This window comes from Equus quagga, chromosome 7 (genome assembly GCF_021613505.1).
Source record: "Equus quagga isolate Etosha38 chromosome 7, UCLA_HA_Equagga_1.0, whole genome shotgun sequence".
In the NCBI taxonomy this organism is placed as follows: domain Eukaryota; kingdom Metazoa; phylum Chordata; class Mammalia; order Perissodactyla; family Equidae; genus Equus; species Equus quagga.
In genome coordinates this window covers 80,123,665-80,144,550 of record NC_060273.1, presented here as the reverse complement: position 1 = coordinate 80,144,550, position 20,886 = coordinate 80,123,665, and the positions used below count along the sequence as shown (strand labels likewise).

The following is a 20,886-nucleotide window of genomic DNA, read 5'->3' as shown; positions in this document are numbered from 1 at the left end:
CCCCCTCCTCCTCCTCCTCCCCCTCCCCCTCCTCCTCCTCCTTCTCCTCCCCCTCCTCCTCCTCCTTCTCCTCCTTCTCCTTCCCCTTCTCCTTCTCCTTCTTCTCTTTTTCTTCTTCTTCTTCTCCCCAAAGCCCCCCAGCACATAGTTGTACATTCTAGTTGCAGGTCCTTTTGGTTGTGCTATGTGGGACGCCGCCTCAGTGTGGCCTGATAAGCAGTGCTCCATCTGCGCCCAGGATCCGAAGCACCGAAACCCTACGCTGTTGAAGGGGAGCTGTGAACTTAACCATTCAGCCACGGGACCGGCCCCCTTCCCTTCATTTTAAAAAGACAAATGGCAGGTCTGGAGACTGAAGCTGACTTCCAGAATGGAATTTTTCTGCCGTAAACAATGCTGTCTCTTTTTTCCACAAGAGGTGGAAATCACCTCCTGAAGGTGTCACACTGGAATCCCATTGTAAAAACTATTTGCTTTTTCCCATATGCTTTTGGCTATTGCTCAAAATATAGCAATCTACTATTTATCTTTGTTGTTAAGATTTTAGTTTGTCTTCCCAACACTGATGCAAAAGGTGTTTTGAAATACAGTAGGCACACCAGTCTCAGGAGGAATATGTCCAAAAATTCAGATAATCACCAGCACTGAGAAATTGCAAAACATCTTGGCCATAAACAGCATAAAGATCATCTGTTAATAAGGAAGTGTTGCCAACCCTTTTAATGCTGACATCCATTAAGATGTTTATCTTTTAAACCCTAAAAAAACTACAAAAGCAGTAACATGATCACTGTACAAAAACTTAAAATACAGCTAAGCAAAAACAAGAAAAATAAAACAGCATATTCCCACCATCCAGAGATTATATAATAATATTTGAGTGGGTATCCTTCTATATCTTATTCTACATATATATACACATACGTATCTTTTTATCAAAGTGAAACCACACTGTATATATTGCTTTCTAACATGCTTTTAACTTAACCATCTTTACCTTCCAACACAATATATTTTCATCTCATCTGATACTAAGTGTAGGTTCAAATCTTCCCAGTTGTCTCAAAAATGTCCTTTGCAGCTCGTCTGTCTAAACCAAGTCCAATCTAGAGACAAGTTTTGATTCTGATTATATATCTTAAGTATCTTAATCTAAAACAGTCCCTTTTCTCGTGACACCAATTTGCTGAAAAGACCTGGGTAGCTGTCCTGAAGAACATCTGATTTTCTAAATTTTTCTAGTTGCTTCTTTATGGTGTCCTTTAGATGGTCACTTGATCTCCTATGTTACTTTAAGCTGGAAGTTTGGCCTAAAAGCTTGATAATTTTAAGGTACACATTTGGCTAGAACAAATCATAGATGATTAGCATATTTCATTTGTATCAAATCAAGAGCTACATAATATCTGAATGTCTGCCTCTCAGTGATGTGAAAAATTAGCCACTAGATTATGGTGGTAACAGTCAGATTGTTTCTTTTTTTTCCCCAACTTCATTTATGAATAGTTTTAAAGTACAGAAAAGTTGAAAGAATAGTACAGTGAACACTAGGGTACCTGACACTTAGACTGAACAATTGCTAATATTTTACTAAAATTGCCTTATCTACACGTGTATAAAAATATTTCTTTCTTCATGAACCATTTGAAAATAAATTGCAAACATCAAAAATTTAAAATAATTCAGAATGCATCACCTAATAATAATGACATTCTCCTTTTATGGCCATATCATTTTGGCCCTAAAAAATTTAGCAATTATTCCCTCATGTCACCTAAAATTTAGTCTATATCTAAATTTCCTTAATTGTCCCCTGCAAAGGTCTTTTATAGATTTTTTTTTTAAACCAGGATCCAGTCAATATCTACTCATTGCATTTGGTTAAGAAGTTTCCTTAGTCTCTTTTAATCTAGAACAGTTCCTCCTCATTTCTACTTTTTGTTTTATAATGACATTGGCTTTTAGATGAGGCCAGTTTAAGCATTTACTCTTAATAAAAGTGATTTGCAATCTGGATCTTTTCTAAGTCAAAATTTCTTTAAGAAATGAGAATTTTACAACACTTTTTTTTTTTTTTGAGGAAGATTAGCCCTGAGCTAACTGCTGCCAATCCTCCTCTTTTTGCTGAGGAAGACTGGCCCTGAGCTAACATCCGTGCCCATCTTCCTCTACTTTCTATGTGGGACGCCTACCACAGCATGGCGTGCCAAGCAGTGCCATGTCCGCACCCAGGATCCAAACCGGTGAACCGTGGGCCGCCGGGAAGCGGAACATGCGAACTTAACTGCTGCACCATCGGGCTAGCCCCACAACAATTTTTTGAAACCAGTACCTTGTCACAAAAACATAACTGGGAAACACTAACCTACAGACTATTTTGGAGAGTGACCAATCATCCCATTTTGCCCAGAACTGAGGGGGCTTCCAGGATGCAAGTGATACAACCAGGAAATTTCCAGGCAAATCAAGATGAGTTGTCACCCTACATACGGTCACCTTTGGAAGGCACTTACTAATGTTGAGGAAATAGTTATATAGTGATTATTTAAAATCATAACCTAGTTCTGATCATTTTCATTATACCAAATAAGTATTTATATACTCATACTTCTTAAACTAAACTGTGAACTGAGCATTAATTATGCATGTAGATATAAGATACATGCTTGGGAAAACGTCATAACTAAAATTCCATGTCTTACTTCTCAAACTTTAAAAAAAAATACAGCAACATAATACAGCCTTCTATTACTTAATGTTACATAATTGTTAAAATCATACCCTAAACCAACAACGACTGCAGTACATTGAGCTCCATAGAGACAGCACCAGGGCAAGCGAGAGCCAGATGGGCACTGGTTGACGTTGTGCCTTGCTGAGAGGAAATAACTAAACATGGGCAAAGCAGATCCCAAGAGACCAAGAAGCAAAATGTCATCATATGCAGTCTTTGTACAAACTTGCCGGGAGGAGCACAAGAAGCAACCAGATGCTTCAGTCACCTTCTCAGAGTTTTCCAAAAAGCGCTCAGAGAGGTGGAAGACCATATCTGCTAAAGAGAAAGGAAACTTTGAAGACAGAGCAAAGACAGACAAGGGCTGTTATAAAAAAAAAAAAATGCAGGGCCAGCCCAGTGGCATAGTGGTTTAAGTTCACATGCTCCGCTTCAGCGGCCTGGGGTTTACGGGTTTGGATCCCAGGTGCAGACCTACACATCGCTCATCAAGCCATGCTGGAGGTGGCATCCCACATTAAGAATGGAGGAGGAACATTGGCACAGATGTTAGCTCAGTGATAACCTTCCTCAAGTAAAAAGAGGAAGATTGGCAACAGATGTTAGCTCAGGGGCAATCTTCCTCACCAAAAAAGGAAGGAAGGAAGGAAGGAAGGAAGGAAGGAAGGAAGGAAGGAAGGAAGGAAGGAAAGAAGGAAGGAAGGGAGGGAGGGAGGGAGGGAGGGAGGGAGAGAGGGAGGGAGGAAGGAAGGAGGGAGGGAGGGAAGGAAGGAAGGAAGGAAGGAAGGAATGAAGGAAGGAAGGAAGGAAGGAAGGAAGAAAACCTATATTCCTCCTAAAGGGAAACAAAAATAAGTTCAAGGATCCTAGTACACCCAAGAAGCCACCTCCAGTCTTTTTCTTGTTCTGATTATTGCCCAGAAATCAAAGAAGAACATCCCAGCCTATCCATTGGTGATACTGCCAAGAAAGTGGGAGAGATGTGGAATAACACGCTGCAACCTTGAGAAAAGAAGGCTGCTAAGCTGAAGGAAAAATACGAAAAGGATATTGCTGTATAAGCCTATGCAGCAAAAAAGGGAGTCATCGAGGCTGAAAAAAATCAAGGAACAGAAGGAAGATGAAGATGATGATGATAAACAAGTTGGTTCAAGTCTTTTTCCTTGTCTATAAAGCATTTAACCTCCTTGTACACAACTCATTCCTTTTAGAGAAAAAAGTTAAAATGGAAGACTTTGTAAGACCTGTTTTTTAAACAGTACAATGTCTTTTTTGCTATAGTTAACACACTGCTAAATGTGTCTTTAGCTAGCCCTGTCCGGTGGTATTTTCAATACCACCAACCTTGCCTGGTACGGTATGGGGGTTGTAAACTGTCACAGAGATTTAAAGCAGGTTCTTGTTGGTGCACAGCACAAGTTAGCTATACTTGGGAATGGTAGCTTTTTCATCTGCAGTTGTCTCTGATGAATCCTATTTGAATTAACTGTTGCTTTCTGAACTGAACACCACTTTGTAGTTGCAAAAAGAAAAAAAGTTGCAGTTGTTTTATTGGCATCCTATATGCTTCTAAGTAAACACAATTTTCTTTTTAGAAAAAAAAATAATCCCCTAAACCTATATTTTACCCTAGTGAATGTTATCTGCTGCACAAAACACAGTTATTCTCTTAAAACTTATTTTTAAGAAGTAATTTATTTCACGCGTAGTTACTTAAACCTTTAGGAATTATGTTTTCTTTCTTTCTTTTTTTTTAAGTAGAAGCATGCCTTTTACAATACAATAGTTCGTGATTTGTTCTTTAAAGGACTTTACTTTTAAAACATTCTTCTGCAACTGGATGGTGACAAAGTTTAGGTTTGTTGGGATTATTTTTCAGCAGCCAATCAGCCAGCCAAATCTATGAAAAAATGAAAAACACCCTCAAGTTAATAAACATTTAAATACTTTATACAACACATAGTATATCAATTTAAAACAGTTTTCAAAAATTGCTTTAAGAATAATGAGAAAATGACCATTAAAAATTGAAACACTGAGTTTTACATTATGCAAGATTGTCAAGTACAGATCCAAACTGGAAAAGAAGTAAAACTATCTCCATTCACAGAGGACATGGTCCCATATTTAGAAAACCCCAAAGAGTCCACAAGAAAGCCACTAGAACTAATAAATGAATTCAGCAAAGTTGTAGGTTACAAAAGCAACACATAAAATTCAGTTGTGTTTCTATACATCAGCAATGAACAATCCAAAAAGGAAATTAAGAAACCATTTTTGGGGCCAGCCCAGTGGTTAAGTGCACACATTCTGCTTTGGCGGCCCAGGGTTTACCAGTTCAGATCCCGGGTGCGGACATGGCACTGCTTGGCAAGCCATGCTGTGGCAGGTGTCCCACATATAAAGTAGAGGAAGATGGGCACGGGTGTTAGCTCAGGGCCAGTCTTCCTCAGCAAAAAGAGGAGGAGTGGCAGCAGATGTTAGCGCAGGGTTAATCTTCCTCAAAAACAAAAAAAGAAAGAAATCATTTTTATTATAATAGCACTGAAAAAATATATCTAGGAATAAATTTAACCAACTTGTATCCTGAAAACTATAAAACATTGCTAAAAGAAAATAAAGGACCTAAATAAAAGGAAAAATATCCCGTGTTCACGGAAAGACTTAATACGGTTAAGATGTCAATACTACCCAAAACAATCACAGACTCAATACAATCTCTATCAAATTTCCAACAGTCATTTCTGCAGAAATGTAAAAGTCAATCCTCAAAATCATATGGAATATTTCAAGGGGCTCTGAAAAGCCAAAACAATCATGAAAAAAACAAAGTTGGAGGATTTTCCGACTTTTATCCTTCCTGGTTTCAAAATCTATTGCAAAGCTACAGAAATCAGGGGCCGGCCCCATAGCCGAGTGGTTAAGTTCACTCACTCCACTTCGGCAGCCCAGGGTTTCGCTGGGTTTGGATCCTGGGCGTGGACATGGCACCGCTCATCAAGCCATGCTGAGGAGGCATCCCACATGCCACAACTAGAAGGACTCACAACTAAAAATACACAACTATGCACCAGGGGGCTTTGGGGAGAAAAAGGAAAAATAAAATCTTTAAAAAAGAAAATGCTACAGAAATCAAAACAGGGTGGCATACAGAGAGACAAAAAGACCAACAGAATAGAAGGTGAGAGTCCAGAAATAATGGCCATACACATATGACCAATTGATTTTTTTTTTGAGGAAGATTAGCCCTGAGCTAACATCTGCTGCCAATCCTCCTCTTTTTGCTGAGGAAGACTGGCCCTGAGCTAACATCCGTGCCCATCTTCCCCTACTTTATATGTGGGATGCCTGCCACAGCATGGCTTGCCAAGCAGTGCCATGTCTGCCCCCAGGATCCGAATCGGTGAACCGCAGGCTGCCAAAGCAGAACATGTGAACTTAACTGCTGCACCACTGGGCTGGCCCCTGACCAATTGATTTTTAACAATGATACCAAGTCCATTCAATGGAGAAGGTACAGTCTCTTCAACAGATGGTACTGGGACAACTGGATTTCCACATGCAAAAGCATGAAGCTGCATGCTTACCTCACACCACATAGAAAAATTAATTCAAAATGGATCAATAACCTAAATATAAGAGCTAAAACTCTTACAATATTAAATGAAAGCATAGGAATAAATCTTCATGACCTTGAATGTGGAAATGGATTCTTAGATGACACCAAAAGCATGAGCAACAAAAGAAAAAATAGATAAATTAGATTTTGTCAAAATTTTAAAACTTTTGTGCATTAAATGACATTATCAAGAAAGCACCTAAAGGGGCTGGCCCCATGGCGGAGTGGTTAAGTTCACGCATTCTGCTTTGGCGGCCCAGTGTTTCACCAGTTCGAATCCTGGGCACGGACATGGCACCACTCATCAAGCTAGGCTGAGGCGGCATCCCACATGCCACAACTAGAAGGACCCACAACTATGTACAGGGGGACTTTGGGGAGAAAAAGGGAAAATAAAATCTTAAAAAAAAAAACAAAGCAAAAAGATAACCTACAAAAGGGAAGAAAATACTTGCAAACCATAGATCTGATAAGAATTTAACATCTTCCACATATAAAGAACTCCTACAACTCAACAAAAAAAAACTCAGTTAAAAATGAGTAAAGAACTTGAATATGAACAGACATTTCTCCAAAGAAAATATACGAATAGCCAAACAGCACATGAAAAGATGCTCATTATTAGTTGTAAAGGAAATGCAAATCAAAACCACAACAATAGACCATTTCACATCTACTAGGATGGCTATAATAAAAACAAAAACAGAAAAGAATAAGTGCTGCTCAGGATGTGGAGAAACTGAAACTCTCAAACATTGCTAGTAGCAAAGTAAAATGGTGCAGTCGCTGTGAAAAACAGTTGGGTGGTTTCTCAAAAAGCTAAGCACAGAATTAGCATGTGACCCAGCAATTCCACTCTTATGCATATACCTCAAAGAATTGAAAACAAGTACTCAAACAGATACTTGTACACCAATGTTCACTGCAACATTATGCACAATAGCCAGAAGGTAGAAACAACCCTAGTATTCATCAATAGATGAATGGATAAGCAAAATATGATATATACACACAATGGAATAATATTCATCCATAAAGGAATGAAATTCTGATACATGCTACAACCTATATGAACTTTGAAAACATTATGCTAAGCGAAATAAGCCAAACGCAAAAGAAGATTGTCTGATTCCACTTATATTAAATATCTATAATAGGCAAATTCATGGAGACAGAAAGTAGATTAGAGGTTACTAGGGCCTGAGGGGAGGAGATAATGGGGAGTTATTGCTTAGGTTACAGAATTTCTGGTTGGGTTGATGAAAAAGTTTTGGAAATAGATAGTGATGATGGTTGCATAAAATTGTGACTATAATTAATGCCACTGAATTGTACACTTAAAAATGGTTAAAATGGCAAGTTTGATCTTATACATATTTTATCACAAAAAACTAAAAAGAAAGATTGTTAAGTATATACAGAAGCATTGAAAATAACGTTAAAAGTAATTATTTATTGTGGTATTGTTGTTAGAACGTAAAGATCCTTGTAACAGAATACATGCCAAGATATAGAATTTAATACATGATAAGTAAGGCTTCATAAATCAATGTACAAGGACAACTGGTCAGAAAAAAATCAGTTTAGATCTTCATCTTGTGTTACACACAAAAATAATTCCAGATGCACGGGAAAATTAAGTATAAAAAATTTACAAGTAAACAAAAGTGAATATTTAGCAAAACTTTCAATGGGAGAGGCCTTTCTAAACTTAGATGGTAAATGAAAACTCACAATAAGGAAAAAAATCAAGGTCTGACTTATTGAATATTATTTAAAACGCAAAATTGAAAGTTAAACAAAAAGGGAAATATTTTTGCCGTAAGTCTGATTAAAGGTTGATGTAACTAACATACAAAAAACTCTCACAAAACTCCAACAGGTAAGCGGACAAAAGACAGATAGATAATTCACAAAGGAGGAAATACAACTAAACACAAGGGAAAATGCTTAACCTCGCCAGTAAATATATACATATAAGTTAAAACAATTGAAATATCATTTCTTTTGTCTCTTTTGCCTGTTATCAGATCAGTCCCACTTCCACTTCAGTGTTTTTAACTTACTTCTAATACTAATGTGGATGGGGTGAAATGGGAATTATACATTTGTGATCACAGTGTAAATTGGCATGGCCTTTCAAGAAAGCAATATGATAGTGTGTACTGTGACCTGAAAATATTCACATTAGAAATAACAACACAAAAAAAGTCAAGAAAATTCTGAAAAAGAAGAGTAACTAGGAGGCTTAGAACTACCTGATTTTAAAATATAAAGCTACAATAATTAAAGCAGTGTGGTACTTGCAAATGAACAGATATATAGGTAAGTAAAACAGAAAAAAATACAGAAATAAACCTAAATGCATGCAGGAACTTAGTATATGTTAACAGTGCAATCTTAAATCTATGAGGAAAATAGAGATTGTTCAATAAATGGTTTTGGCCAATTGGGTAACCCAGTGGAAAATAAAATAAAATGTGGCTCCCTACCTCACTCTCGATAGCAAAATAAATTCCAGATGATCAAAAATATATATGTAAAAAAAGGAACATAAAAAGTACTAGAAGGAAACATGGGAGAATGTTATTTATAATCTCAGAGCAGAAAACCTTCTTTAAATACAGCCAGAAACCTAGAGCTCAATAAATTCGGCTACATTAAAATTAAAATATCTCATGAAAAAAGTCAAAAGACAAGCGATAAACTGAAAAAATCTACTAAACAACAAAAGGATATTTTCCTAAATATATAGAATTCCAACACAATAAGGAAAAGATCTAGAACCACCCTTCTCCTCCAAAAAATGGACAAAGGGCATGGGTAGGAAGTTCCCAGAAAAGGAAATGCAAACGACTTTAAGCAGCATATGTAAAAAGACACTCAGACTCACTCATAACAAAAGAAATACAAATTAAACAGATTAAAATGGTACCAGATATTATTTTTCATCTATCAGATTGGCCAAAAAACGCAAGGCTTGAAAAACATCAGGCACTCTCATTCATTTTTGATCTAAGTATAAAATGGTACAACCATTACAAAAGGTAATTTGGCAATATTTATCCAAATTAAAAATGCACATATCAAAAACATCAAAATAACATTCTTTTTGACTCAGTACTTCCATTTGTAGGCATTTATTCTATAGACAAATGGTGTGCTGACACGTGAATGAGGATATTCACTGCAGCAGTTTACAATAACAAAAGAGTAGAAAGAACCCAAACAACCATCTAAATGGGACTAATTAATAAATTGTAGAGCATCCATACAACAGAATGCCATAAGCTGTTCTTTTAAAATGTGGAGATTTTGTTTGTGGTGCTATGCAAAAATTTATAATACATATTAAGTAAATAAGGTTAAAAGTGTCAAATAGTATATTTAGTGGCTAGCTACTAAATTTTGTATGTGTATGTGTTTTTAAGCACATAAACATATGTATGCTTATCCGTGCATAGGTTTTCTCTGAAAGGATACACTAAAGGCTGGTAACAGTGACTCCAAGGAGTACAACTGGGTGGCTGAGGAAGAGGAATAAGAAGAGTTACTTTTCACTATATATCCTTTTGTAACTTTTGAATTTTATACGATATTCAAATATTACTTATTCAAAAAAATAATTAATCAAAAAATAAAGTTCTTTAAGGGCCAAAAATTTTTAAACTTCATATATTTTGACATAATTCTACTTTGATCTCTTTCCAAATGAAACAATCCCAGTATGTGAAAAGCTCTATACTCAAAGCTGTTTATTATCACAGTATTTATAATAGCAAACAACTCAAACAGCAAAAAAGGAATAGTAAAGGTAATAAAAGAAATAGATCATGTGCCTATTAAAATAATCTCTATAGGGCCAGCCCCAGTGGCCTAGTGGTTATGTTTGGCATGCTCCACTTTGGCAGCCCAGGTTTGGTTCCTGGGCGCAGACCTACACCACCTGTCTGTGGCCACACTGTGCCAGTAACCCACAGATAAAATAGGGGAAGACTGGCAATGGATGTTAGCTCAGGGCAAATCTTCCTCAGCCAAAAAAAGAAAAAAGCCCACCTCTTTTAAATATAGCAATGTTCATGGAATATATGTTTATATATAGTCATATAAAAAATAAAACCTCAGCAAAGAAAAAAAAGGACTGGAAAAAAATAACAATAATAGCAGCTGCTATTTAAGCACTTATGCATTACACACCTTGACTAAGAATTTTACAAGCATTTATACATTCAGTCCTAACAATATCCCTATTAGGTAGGTAGGTACCAAATATATCTGTATTTTACTGAAGAGAAAAGAGAGATTCAGAGAGAGGTTAGGAGTCTGGAGGCAGAGGTGAATCCAGGCAAGATGACATCAGAGACTATGTTTAGGAAATGGAACCAGGGGTATCTTTTTCTTCTCTTCTTTACATTTTACATTTTTACATAGTTTCAGGTTTCCTACTAAATAAACATATATTACTTTTATAATATAAAGAAATAATCTGCCTATCTTTTCTTTTTGGTAAAAGTGACAAAGTTAGTACAGGAGATTAAATTTTTTGTCTTCCAAAGGGGATTCCCTTTGGGAGTGTTTACAGAGTCTAGAAATATTATTTTGGTAGGGCTGGTATTGAAATAAGCTTCCCTGATTATCTTGGAGAGTCTTCAAATGGGTGGGAGCAGCTGTAAAGAAGGACCCAGGATGACATTTGGCCCTAGACAACTATCCTAGCTCTTCCTCCCCAACCATTCTTCCACCCGCCTGAGCAACGTTGAGGCATGTAGGGATGTGAATGAATACAAGTTTTCTACTTAAAAATTTTAGATATCATGAGAAACAAAAATGTTGAACAGGGGCTGGCCCGGTGGCGCAGCAGTTAAGTTCGCACACTCCACTTCTGGGTGGCCCGGGGTTCACCAGTTTGGATCCTGGGTGCAGACATGGCACTGCATGGCACGCCATGGTGTGGTAGGCGTCCCACATATAAAGTAGAGGAAGATGGACACGGATGTTAGCTCAGGGCCAGTCTTCCTCAAAAAAAAAAATGTTGAACAAAATTCAAGTATGTATCTAATTTTATCCTTTGATTATATAAGTTGTACACAAAAAAACAATGCTCAGCAATTGAAGGATGCAATAATTGAAAACGTATTTAGGAACAATGTTTTTTAAGAGTTAAAACACATCAAGGAAATAAGTAATCAAAAGTTATACACAAAGAAACATCTAAAATGTATATGAAATAGTTTTTAAAAACAAGTCCCAATACTTTCACTGTTTCAAAGAATACAATGTTTTAAATATAAAAACCATAGACAATATTCTTTAGTGTAAATAAAAAGATTTCTTACAAAAGGATCTGCTGGTTTTTGCTTACAAAGCTCTGTGAGTCCTTCAAGCAAGGTTGGTGTTACATATAAATTTAAATAGTCCTTAGCAGCTTGTCCAACTGGAATGGGCTCAACAATCACTGCAAATACAAATGTATTCCCATTAAAGCCAAAATAAATGATGAAATATTATATAGTCATTAAAAAATCTTCAAAGAAATTTTAATGCCATGAGAAATAAAAAGCTTTTTTTTAAAAAAAGGAAACAGAACTAGATACATAGCATAAGTTTGTTCAAAAACACACAAGCACACACAGAGAAAAATAATAAGACTACATAAGACTGGCAAAAAACATATCAAGGTGCTAATAATGATCATGTATAAGATTCTGATTATGTTTTCAACTATATCCTTTTCTGCATTTCCACTTCCACGTTTTTTATAGTAAATAATGGACAACATTATAAAAAGAAAAATACGAATGAAAAACATGTAAAATCCAGGAGATTAATTCATTTCAAAAATTAATTTCTGCCAAGAAAATGGCAGGCACCTTGCAAAGTGTATAGATACAAAAGAAAATAATATATAGTTTTTGCTCTCTTATAGACTACTGAATATACACATAAAATCTATTTCTGTCTATATAATATGTATCAATATTCTTGCTCTTATTTTTCAGGTTTTTAAATAAATTATTTCAGATAGGGAGATTTTAGTCTCTTCAGCTTTGTTTGAACACTATGTAGGTGAACCAAACTTGCAATACAACAAAGAATATATTTCTACAAGAAAGAATATATTTTATAAGTCTTGGTAGGTCTTTAGAGGTTGATGTCCATCGATATGCTACTTTTGATAAAGATGAGAAAGTGAAGCTACTGGTCTCATGTGGGCAGATCTAAATCTTCACTGGTCCAAGGGAAAGGAGGGTGGGAGGACAGATTTCTGTAGGACTAGTGTACAGGCTCAGTCTCCATGAGACAAGGACTAACAATGGGAGTCCTTTGCCACGATGCCAGGAAAAGCTGAGAGAAGGCTCACAGGTCTTGGATAAAAGGTTCCTTTCCCATTAGTCTCATAATAGCACCCTTCATTACACTGATCACTGTAACAATTTTATTTCAGTTACACAAATATTTGTCATCTGTCTCTTTTACTCTTTCAGTTCCATGAACGTTAAGACCATGTTTATCGTGTTCAATGTTCCCTGTGCCCAGGCCTTTGGTAGTATCTTAAAAATGAGAATCTGATGTTGTCCCTTCCATCCTTAAAATGCTTCAGTAGCTCCTCATTGCATTTATAGTCAAGACAGAACTTAACACCATGGCTCACAAGACTCTCTACCATGTGACCTCCATATATCTCTCCAATCTCATCTTACATTTCTCCACCCCGATCTTTCAATTTATAGAATGTGCCATCTTCTTTCCTGCTTATGACCTGAGCACATGCTGTTCCTTCTGCTAGAATGTTCTTCCCTTCACTCTGGTTAACCACTACTTATCTCTTGGATCTCAGCTAAAATGTTACTTCCTCAGTCAGGCCTTTCTTACTGTAGTCTCTCACGATACCCTCTAATTGCCTTGCATAGTACTTACCATACAATAACTATGCAATTATTACAATGATTATGCAATTATTTGGGTAATTATTGTTTAATGGCTATATTTTGAACACTAGACTATAAACTGCATGGGAACAGGAACCTCATCTATTTTTTATAATTTTATTTTTAAAAAACAGCATTATTGAGATATAATTCACATATCACAAAATTCACCCACTGAAGTATACAATTGATTTTTTATAAATTTATAGTTGTGTGATCCTCACCATACAGTTTTAGAACACTTCCATCACCCCAAAAATGTTTCCTTGTACCTGTTTGCAATTCCGTGCTTCCACTCCTATCCTCAGCCCTTGGCAACAACTGAGCTTCTTTCTGTTTCTAAAAATTTGCCTATTCTGGACATTTCACATAAATTGATCATATAATATTTGGTCTTTTGGGGCCGGCCCCGTGGCCGAGTGGTTAAGTTTGCGTGCTTTGCTGCGGCAGCCCAGGGTTTTGCGGGTTCGGATCCTGGGCGCAGACATGGCACTGCTTGTCAGGCCATGTTGAGGTGGTGTCCCACATGCCACAACTAGAAGGACCTGCAACTAAGATATACAACTATGTACGGGGGGGATTTGGGGAGATAAAACAGAAAAAAAAATTTTGGTCTTTTGTGCCTGGATTCTTTCACTTAGCACATGTTTTGAGATGCATCCACGTTGTAGCATGTATCAGTAGCTTGTTCCTTTTAATTGCTGTGTAGTATTACAACATATAGCTATATTAAGTTTTGTTTATCCTTTGATGGACAGCTGGATTGTTTCCAGTTTTTGGCTATATTAAATAATGCAGCTATGAACACTCACATGCGTCTTTATGTAGATGTATGTTTTCATTTCTCTTGGGTGGGTAGATTCCTCTAGTAGAACTGCTAGTGGAGTTACATGGTAAGTGTATGTTTAACATTTTCAGAAATTGCCAAACTGTTTTCCAAAGTGGCCGTACCATTTTACAATAATGTACGAGGATCACAGTATCTCTATATCCTTGCCATTGACTATAGCCATTCTAGTGGGTATGCAGTGGTATCTCATTGTGGTTTTAATTTGCATTTCCACAATGATTAATTATGTTGAGCTTTTTTTCATGTGCATATTAGCCATTCATATATCTTCATTTGTGAAATGCCTATTCAAATCTCTTGTCTAGTTTTTAGTTGGGTTGTTTGTCTTATTATGGAGTTGTAAGAGAGTTCTTTATATGTTCTGGATACAAGTTCTTTATCTGATACATGACTTGCAAATGTTTTCTCCCAGTTTGTGGCTTTTCACATTCTTTTTTTTTTTTTTTAAGATTTTATTTTTCCTTCTTTTCCTCCAAATCTCCCCAGTACATAGTTGTATATTTTTTTTAGTTGTGGGTCCTTCTAGTTGTGGCATATGGGACACCGCCTCAGCATGGCCTGATGAGTGGTGCCATGTCCGCACCCAGGATTAGAACCAGTGAAACCCTGGGCCGCTGAAGCAGAGCACGCAAATTTAACCACTCAGCCATGGGGCCAGCCTCTCTTTTCATATTCTTTTTTTTTTTTTTATCAAGATTATGATAGATTACAACCTTGTGAGATTTCAGTTGTACATTATTGTTAGTCATGTTGTGGGTACACCACTTCACCCTTTGTGCCCTCCCCCACCCCCCCTTTGCCCTGGTAACCACCAATCAGTTCTCCTTGTCTATATGTTAACTTCCACCTATGAGTGGAGTCATATAGAGTTCGTCTTTCTCTGTCTGGCTTATTTCGCTTAACACAATTCCCTAAAGGTCCATCCATGTTGATGCGAATGGGACAATTTTGTCCTTTTTTATGGCTGAGTAGTATTCCATTGTGTAGATACACCATATCTTCTTTATCCAATCATCAGTTGCTGGGCACTTGGGTTGGTTCCACGTCTTGACTATTGTAAATAATGCTGCAATGAACATAGGGGTGCATGGGACTCCTGGAATTGTGGATTTCAGGTTCTTAGGATAGATACCCAGTAGTGGGATGGCTGGGTCATAGGGTATTTCTATTTTTAACTTTTTGAGAAATCTCCATACTGTTTTCCATAGTGGCTGCACCAGTTTGCATTCCCACCAACAGTGTATGAGGGTTCCTTTTTCTCCACAACCCCTCCAACATTTGTTACTCTTGGTTTTGGATATTTTTGCCAATCTAACGGGTGTAAGGTGATATCTTAGTGTAGTTTTGATTTGCATTTCCCTGATGATTAGTGATGATGAACAACTTTTCATGTGTCTATTGGCCATCCTTATATCTTCTTTGGAGAAATGTCTGTTCATGTCCTCTGCCCATTTTTTGATCAGGTTGTTTGGGTTTTTTTTGTTGAGCTGTGTGAGTTCTTTATATATTATGGAGATTAACCCTTTGTTGGATAAGTAGCTTGTAAATATTTTTTCCCAATTAGTGGGCTGTTTTTTTGTTTCAATCCTGTTTTCCCTTGCCTTGAAGAAGCTCTTTAGTCTGATGAAGTCCCATTTGTTTATTCTTTCTATTGTTTCCCTCATCTGAGGAGTCATGGTGTCCGAAAAGATTCTTTTGAAACTGATGTCAAAGAGTGTACTGCCTATATTCTCTTCTAGAAAACTTATTGTTTCACGCCTAATCTTTAGGTCTTTGATCCATTTTGAGTTTATTTTTGTGAATGGTGAAAAAGAATGGTCAATTTTCAATCTTTTACATGTGGCTGTCCAGTTTTCCCAGCACCATTTGTTAAAGACACTTTCTTTTCTCCATTGTAGGCCCTCAGCTCCTTTGTCAAAGATTAGCTGTCCATAGATGTGTGGTTTTATTTCTGGGCTTTCACTTCTGTTCCATTGATCTGTGTGCCTGTTTTTGTACCAGTACCATGCTGTTTTGATCACTGTAGATTTGTAGTATGTTTTGAAGTCAGGGATTGTGATGCCTCTGGCTTTGTTTTTCTTACTCAGGATTGCTTTAGCAATTCTCAGTCTTTTGTTGCCCCATATGAATTTTAGGATTGTTTGTTCAATTTCTGTAAAGAATGTCATTGGGATTCTGATTGGGATTGCGTTGAATCTGTAGATTGCTTTAGGTAGTATGGACATTTTAACTATGTTTATTCTTCCAATCCATGTGCATGGAATGTCTTTCCATCTCTTTATGTCGTCACCAATTTCTTTCAAGAAAGTCTTGTAGTTTTCATTGTATAGATCTTTCATTTCCTTGGTTAAATTTATCCCAAGGTATTTTATTCTTTTCGTTGCGATTGTGAACGGGATTGAGTTCTTGAGTTCTTTTTCTGTTAGTTTATTGTTAGTGTATAGAAATGCTACTGATTTATGTATGTTGATTTTATACCCTGCAACTTTGCTGTAGCTGTTGATTGTTTCTAATAGTTTTCCTATGGATTCTTTGGGGTTTTCTATATATAAGATCATGTCGTCTGCAAACAGCCAAGAGTTTTACTTCTTCATTGCCTATTTGGATTCCTTTTATTTCTTTTTCCTGCCGAATTGCTCTGGCCAACACCTTCAGTACTATGTTGAATAGGAGTGGTGAAAGTGGGCACCCTTGTCTTGTTCCTGTTCTCAGAGGGATGGCTTTCAGTTTTTGTCCATTGAGTATGATGTTGGCTGTGGGTTTGTCATATATGGCCTTTATTATGTTGAGGTACTTTCCTTCTATACCCATTTTATTGAGGGTTTTTATCATAAATGGATGTTGGATCTTGTCGAATACTTTCTCTGCATCTATTGAGATGATCAAGTGGTGTTTGTTTCTCATTTTGTTAATGTAGTGTATCACGTTAATTGACTTGCGGATGTTGAACCATCCCTGTGTCCCTGGTATAAATCCCACTTGATCATGGTGTATAATCTTTTTGATGTATTGCTGTATTCAGTTTGCCAGAATTTTGTTGAGGATTTTTGCATCTATGTTCATCAGTGATATCAGCCTGTAGTTTTCCTTCTTTGCGTTGTCCTTGTCAGGTTTGGGGATCAGAGTGATGTTGGCTTCATAGAATGTGTTAGGGAGTGCTCCATCTTCCTCAATTTTCTGGAATAGTTTGAGAAGGATAGGTATTAAATCTTCTTTGAATGTTTGGTAGAATTCTCCAGAGAAGCTGTCTGGTCCTGGACTCTTATTTTTGAGGAGGTTTTTGATTACTGTTTCTATTTCTTTACATGTGATTGGTCTATTCAGATTCTCTATTTCTTCCTGATTCAGTTTGGGGAGGTTGTAGGAGTCTAGGAATTTGTCCATTTCTTCTAGGTTGTTCAATTTGTTGGCATATAGTTTTTCATAGTAGTCTCTTATGATCCCTTGTATTTCTTTGGTATCTGTTGTGATTTCTCCTCTCTCATTCCTAATTTTACTTATTTGAGATTTCTCTCTTCTTTTCTTAGTGAGTCTGGCTAAGGGTTTGTCGATTTTGTTAATTTTTTCGAAGAACCAACTCTTTGTTTCATTATCCTTTCTACTGTCTTTTTTGTTTCAATATCGTTTATTTCTGCTCTAATTTTTATTATTTCCCTCCTTCTACTGACTTTGGGCTTTGTTCTTCTTTTCCTAATTCTGTTAGGTGTTGTTTGAGGTTGCTTATGTGAGATTTTTCTTGTTTAGTGAGGTGAGCCTGTATTGCAATGAATTTCCCTCTTAGGACTGCTTTGCTGCATCTTTTCATATTCTTAATGATGGCTTTTGAAGCACAAAAGCTTTTAATTTTTATGTAGTCCAATTTACCAATATCTTCTTTTATGGATCACGCTTTTGTGTCATATGTAAAAATTCTTTCTCCAACTCAAAGTCACGAAGATTTTCTTCTATGTTTTCAGCTCTTATGTTTAGGTGTATGATCCATGTTGAGTTCAATTTTATGTAAGGTATGAAACAAGGGTCTAAGTTCTTTTTTTGCATGTGGATATCCAGTTGTCCCAGCACCATTTGTTGAAAAGACCATCCTTTCCCCCATCAAATTGCCCAGGTACTTTTGTCTAAAATCCATTGACCATAAATCTAAGGATTTATTTCTACATTCTCAATTCTGTTCCATTGATCTATATGTCTATCCTTATGTTAGTACCATACTGTCTTAATTATTGTGGATTTGTAGTAAGTTTTTGAAATCAGGTTAGTGGAAGTCCTCCAACTTTATTCTTCTTTTTCAAAATTTTTTTAGCTCTTCTAGATCCTTTGCAATTCCATATAAATTTTAGAATTAGCTTGTCAATCTCTATATAAAAGCAAGTATGGACTTTGATAGGAATTGGATTTAATTTACTGATCAATTTGGAGAGAACTGCCATCTTGACAATATTGACTCTTCTGATCCATGAACATGGGGACATTTATTTATTTAGATATTCTTTTATTTTTCTCAGCAATGTTTTGTGCTTTTAAATGTATAAGAACTGAGCTTCTTTTATCAAATTTATTACTAAATATTTTATTATTTTTGGAGTTAATGTGAATGAAACTGTTTCCTTAACTTCATTTTTGGATTGTTTGTTTCTGCCTCATCTATTTTTGCTGAGCATTTATTATTTGTCTCTAGAAACTAGGGTGGGATGAATTAATGAGAAAATAAAACGTGTTTTCATGTTTCTTACATAGATGAACTTTCATTATGCTTTTTAATGACATTTATAATTTATACATTGCATTATATATTTATTTTTATAGACTTTTAAAATATGATCATCTTGAGAGCAGGGACATCTTATTATTCTTTACATGTCTGGCACATAGAAGGTAACTCAATAAATTTGTTAAATGAATGACTATAGCAAAGCTTTGAATTAGCCACCCCTATTAAAAGGGAAAGGGAAGACCACTACCTTTTTCAAAAGTTAAGAACATGTCTTTGAATATCTTTTAACTTGTTTTAATTACTCATCATATAGGGTTTTGCACATAGTTCTTGACTGACTGCTAAGCTAGAGGGAGTTCATACCAAATCTCAGAATTTACTTCAAAGAACTTCACATTCCCACAGCAAAAGATCTGCAGTGTGGTAAGTAACTAATCATTTATATTTATCCTACAACTGCTGCTTCTCAAATGTCTAATTATATCTCTTAAACTCATGTCTAGAGGATTAACCGGTAAAATCAAGGCCAATCTAAAATCACAGTTTAGGGATAGAAACCTATGAGTAAGAAGAGCTTCCAAATGTATCTTCTACTTAAGAGAAAGTACGTTTTCATCCTCTTTTGGTTAAAAGCTAAAGAGGAAAAGTCTAATTCACTAGTAGGACTAAATCTAAAGTGCTACACATTAAAAAGACATCTCATGCTTGAGATGTGCTTCAAAATAATATGGAAGCAGAAGTAGGACAGGGGTTATACACGAAATAAGACTGACCACAGGGGCTGGCACTGTGGCCAAGTGATTAAGTTCACACACTCCGCTTTGGCAGCCCAGGGTTTCACTGGTTCGGATCCTGGGCACGGATCTAGCACCGCTCATCAAGCCATGCTGAGGCAGAGTCCCACAGAGAACTAAAAGGACCTACAAGTAGAATATACAACTATGTACTGAGGGGGCTTTGGGGAGAAGAAGGAAAAAAAAAAAAAAAGATTGGCAACAGATAGTTCAGGTGCCAATCTTTAGGAAAAAAACAGACTGAAAACAACTGTTGATGTTGGGTGATGTGTTCATTAGGGGTTTATTATACTATTCTGCCTACTTTAGTGTATGATCGAAATTTTCCACAATAAACAGTTCCAAAGAAAAAGATACTTCAATGGAATGGATATGTGACAGAAATTAGATCAGTAAGAATAAAAGATGTAAGCAGGCAAACCCTTTTGTGTACAAATGTCTACAAAACAGTTTTTGTTCGTTTTAGAATCAGGACTTTTAAATCTCCAGGACAGTTTTCAGTTTTCTTTGAATAAATCTTCTGTAGAAAATACTGAGGAACAGGTCTAAATGAGTTAGAGAAAAATAACACGCCCCCCAAAAATTCAAAACTGCCTTGTGCTTTGCATTTTTTTTCTTTATAATGAAAATCACCAAATTTTCTTCCTACCCTAAAAATATTATTGAAAACAAACTAAAAATCTCAGTGTTGTTCCTCATTATGCCCACTTCTAAAAGGTTTACAACTTCCATAAGGGATGGAAACAAAAAAGGGCCTGAAAACTATTAATTTTATAACTGCATGAGCATTTGTTAGGCAAACAGTAAATTTTTAGAGAAAATGGTAAATCAATCATAATTTCCAAGGGAGATTCTTGTTTTCATGTGTAACAGACTTTACTGATGCATTAGGGATAACTAAAAGGAGTTATAACACAGAAGAAGAAGAAGAGAAACCCTAAATATGTCTAGTCCAAGAGCAAAGAAAGAAAAAATATATAAACTTTTCTTGAAAGATTCCCGATAGGGCACAATTTAGTTCCAAGGGAAATGCTGAGTTTTCCATTTTTGGCTTCAAGTTTTCGTTTTTTGGTTTTTTTGCTGAGGAAGAGTTGCCCTGAGCTAACATCTGTTGCCAATCCTCCTCTTTTTCTTGCTTGAGAAAGATCTGCCCTGAGCTAACATCTGTACCAATCTTCCTCTATTTTGTATGTGGGTCACTGCCACAGCATGGGACCCCACCACAGCATGGCCAATGAGTGGTGTAGGT

At 36.3% G+C, this 20,886-nt stretch overlaps 1 protein-coding gene and 1 pseudogene across 3 annotated transcripts in view; one reads left to right on the top strand and one right to left on the bottom strand.

Annotated features, from left to right (window-relative positions):
- Window positions 1–2,895: 2,895 nt before the first annotated feature.
- On the top strand, window positions 2,896–3,907 carry LOC124242622 (high mobility group protein B1-like; annotated as a pseudogene).
- Window positions 3,908–4,303: 396 nt separating this feature from the next.
- Window positions 4,304–20,886, bottom strand: part of NME5 (NME/NM23 family member 5) — a 29,497-nt gene continuing 12,914 nt past the window's right edge. Inside the window, exons 5-6 of one of the 3 annotated variants that reach the window (XM_046667650.1) lie at window positions 11,690–11,808; window positions 4,304–4,634 (exon numbers count right to left, since the gene is read on the bottom strand). In XM_046667650.1, the coding sequence (XP_046523606.1) occupies window positions 4,536–4,634; window positions 11,690–11,808 (218 nt within the window). In that variant the 3' untranslated portion in view covers window positions 4,304–4,535. The remainder of the gene's footprint in view (window positions 4,635–11,689; window positions 11,809–20,886) is intronic. The other 2 variants (XM_046667649.1, XM_046667651.1) reach the window with 2 other exon arrangements.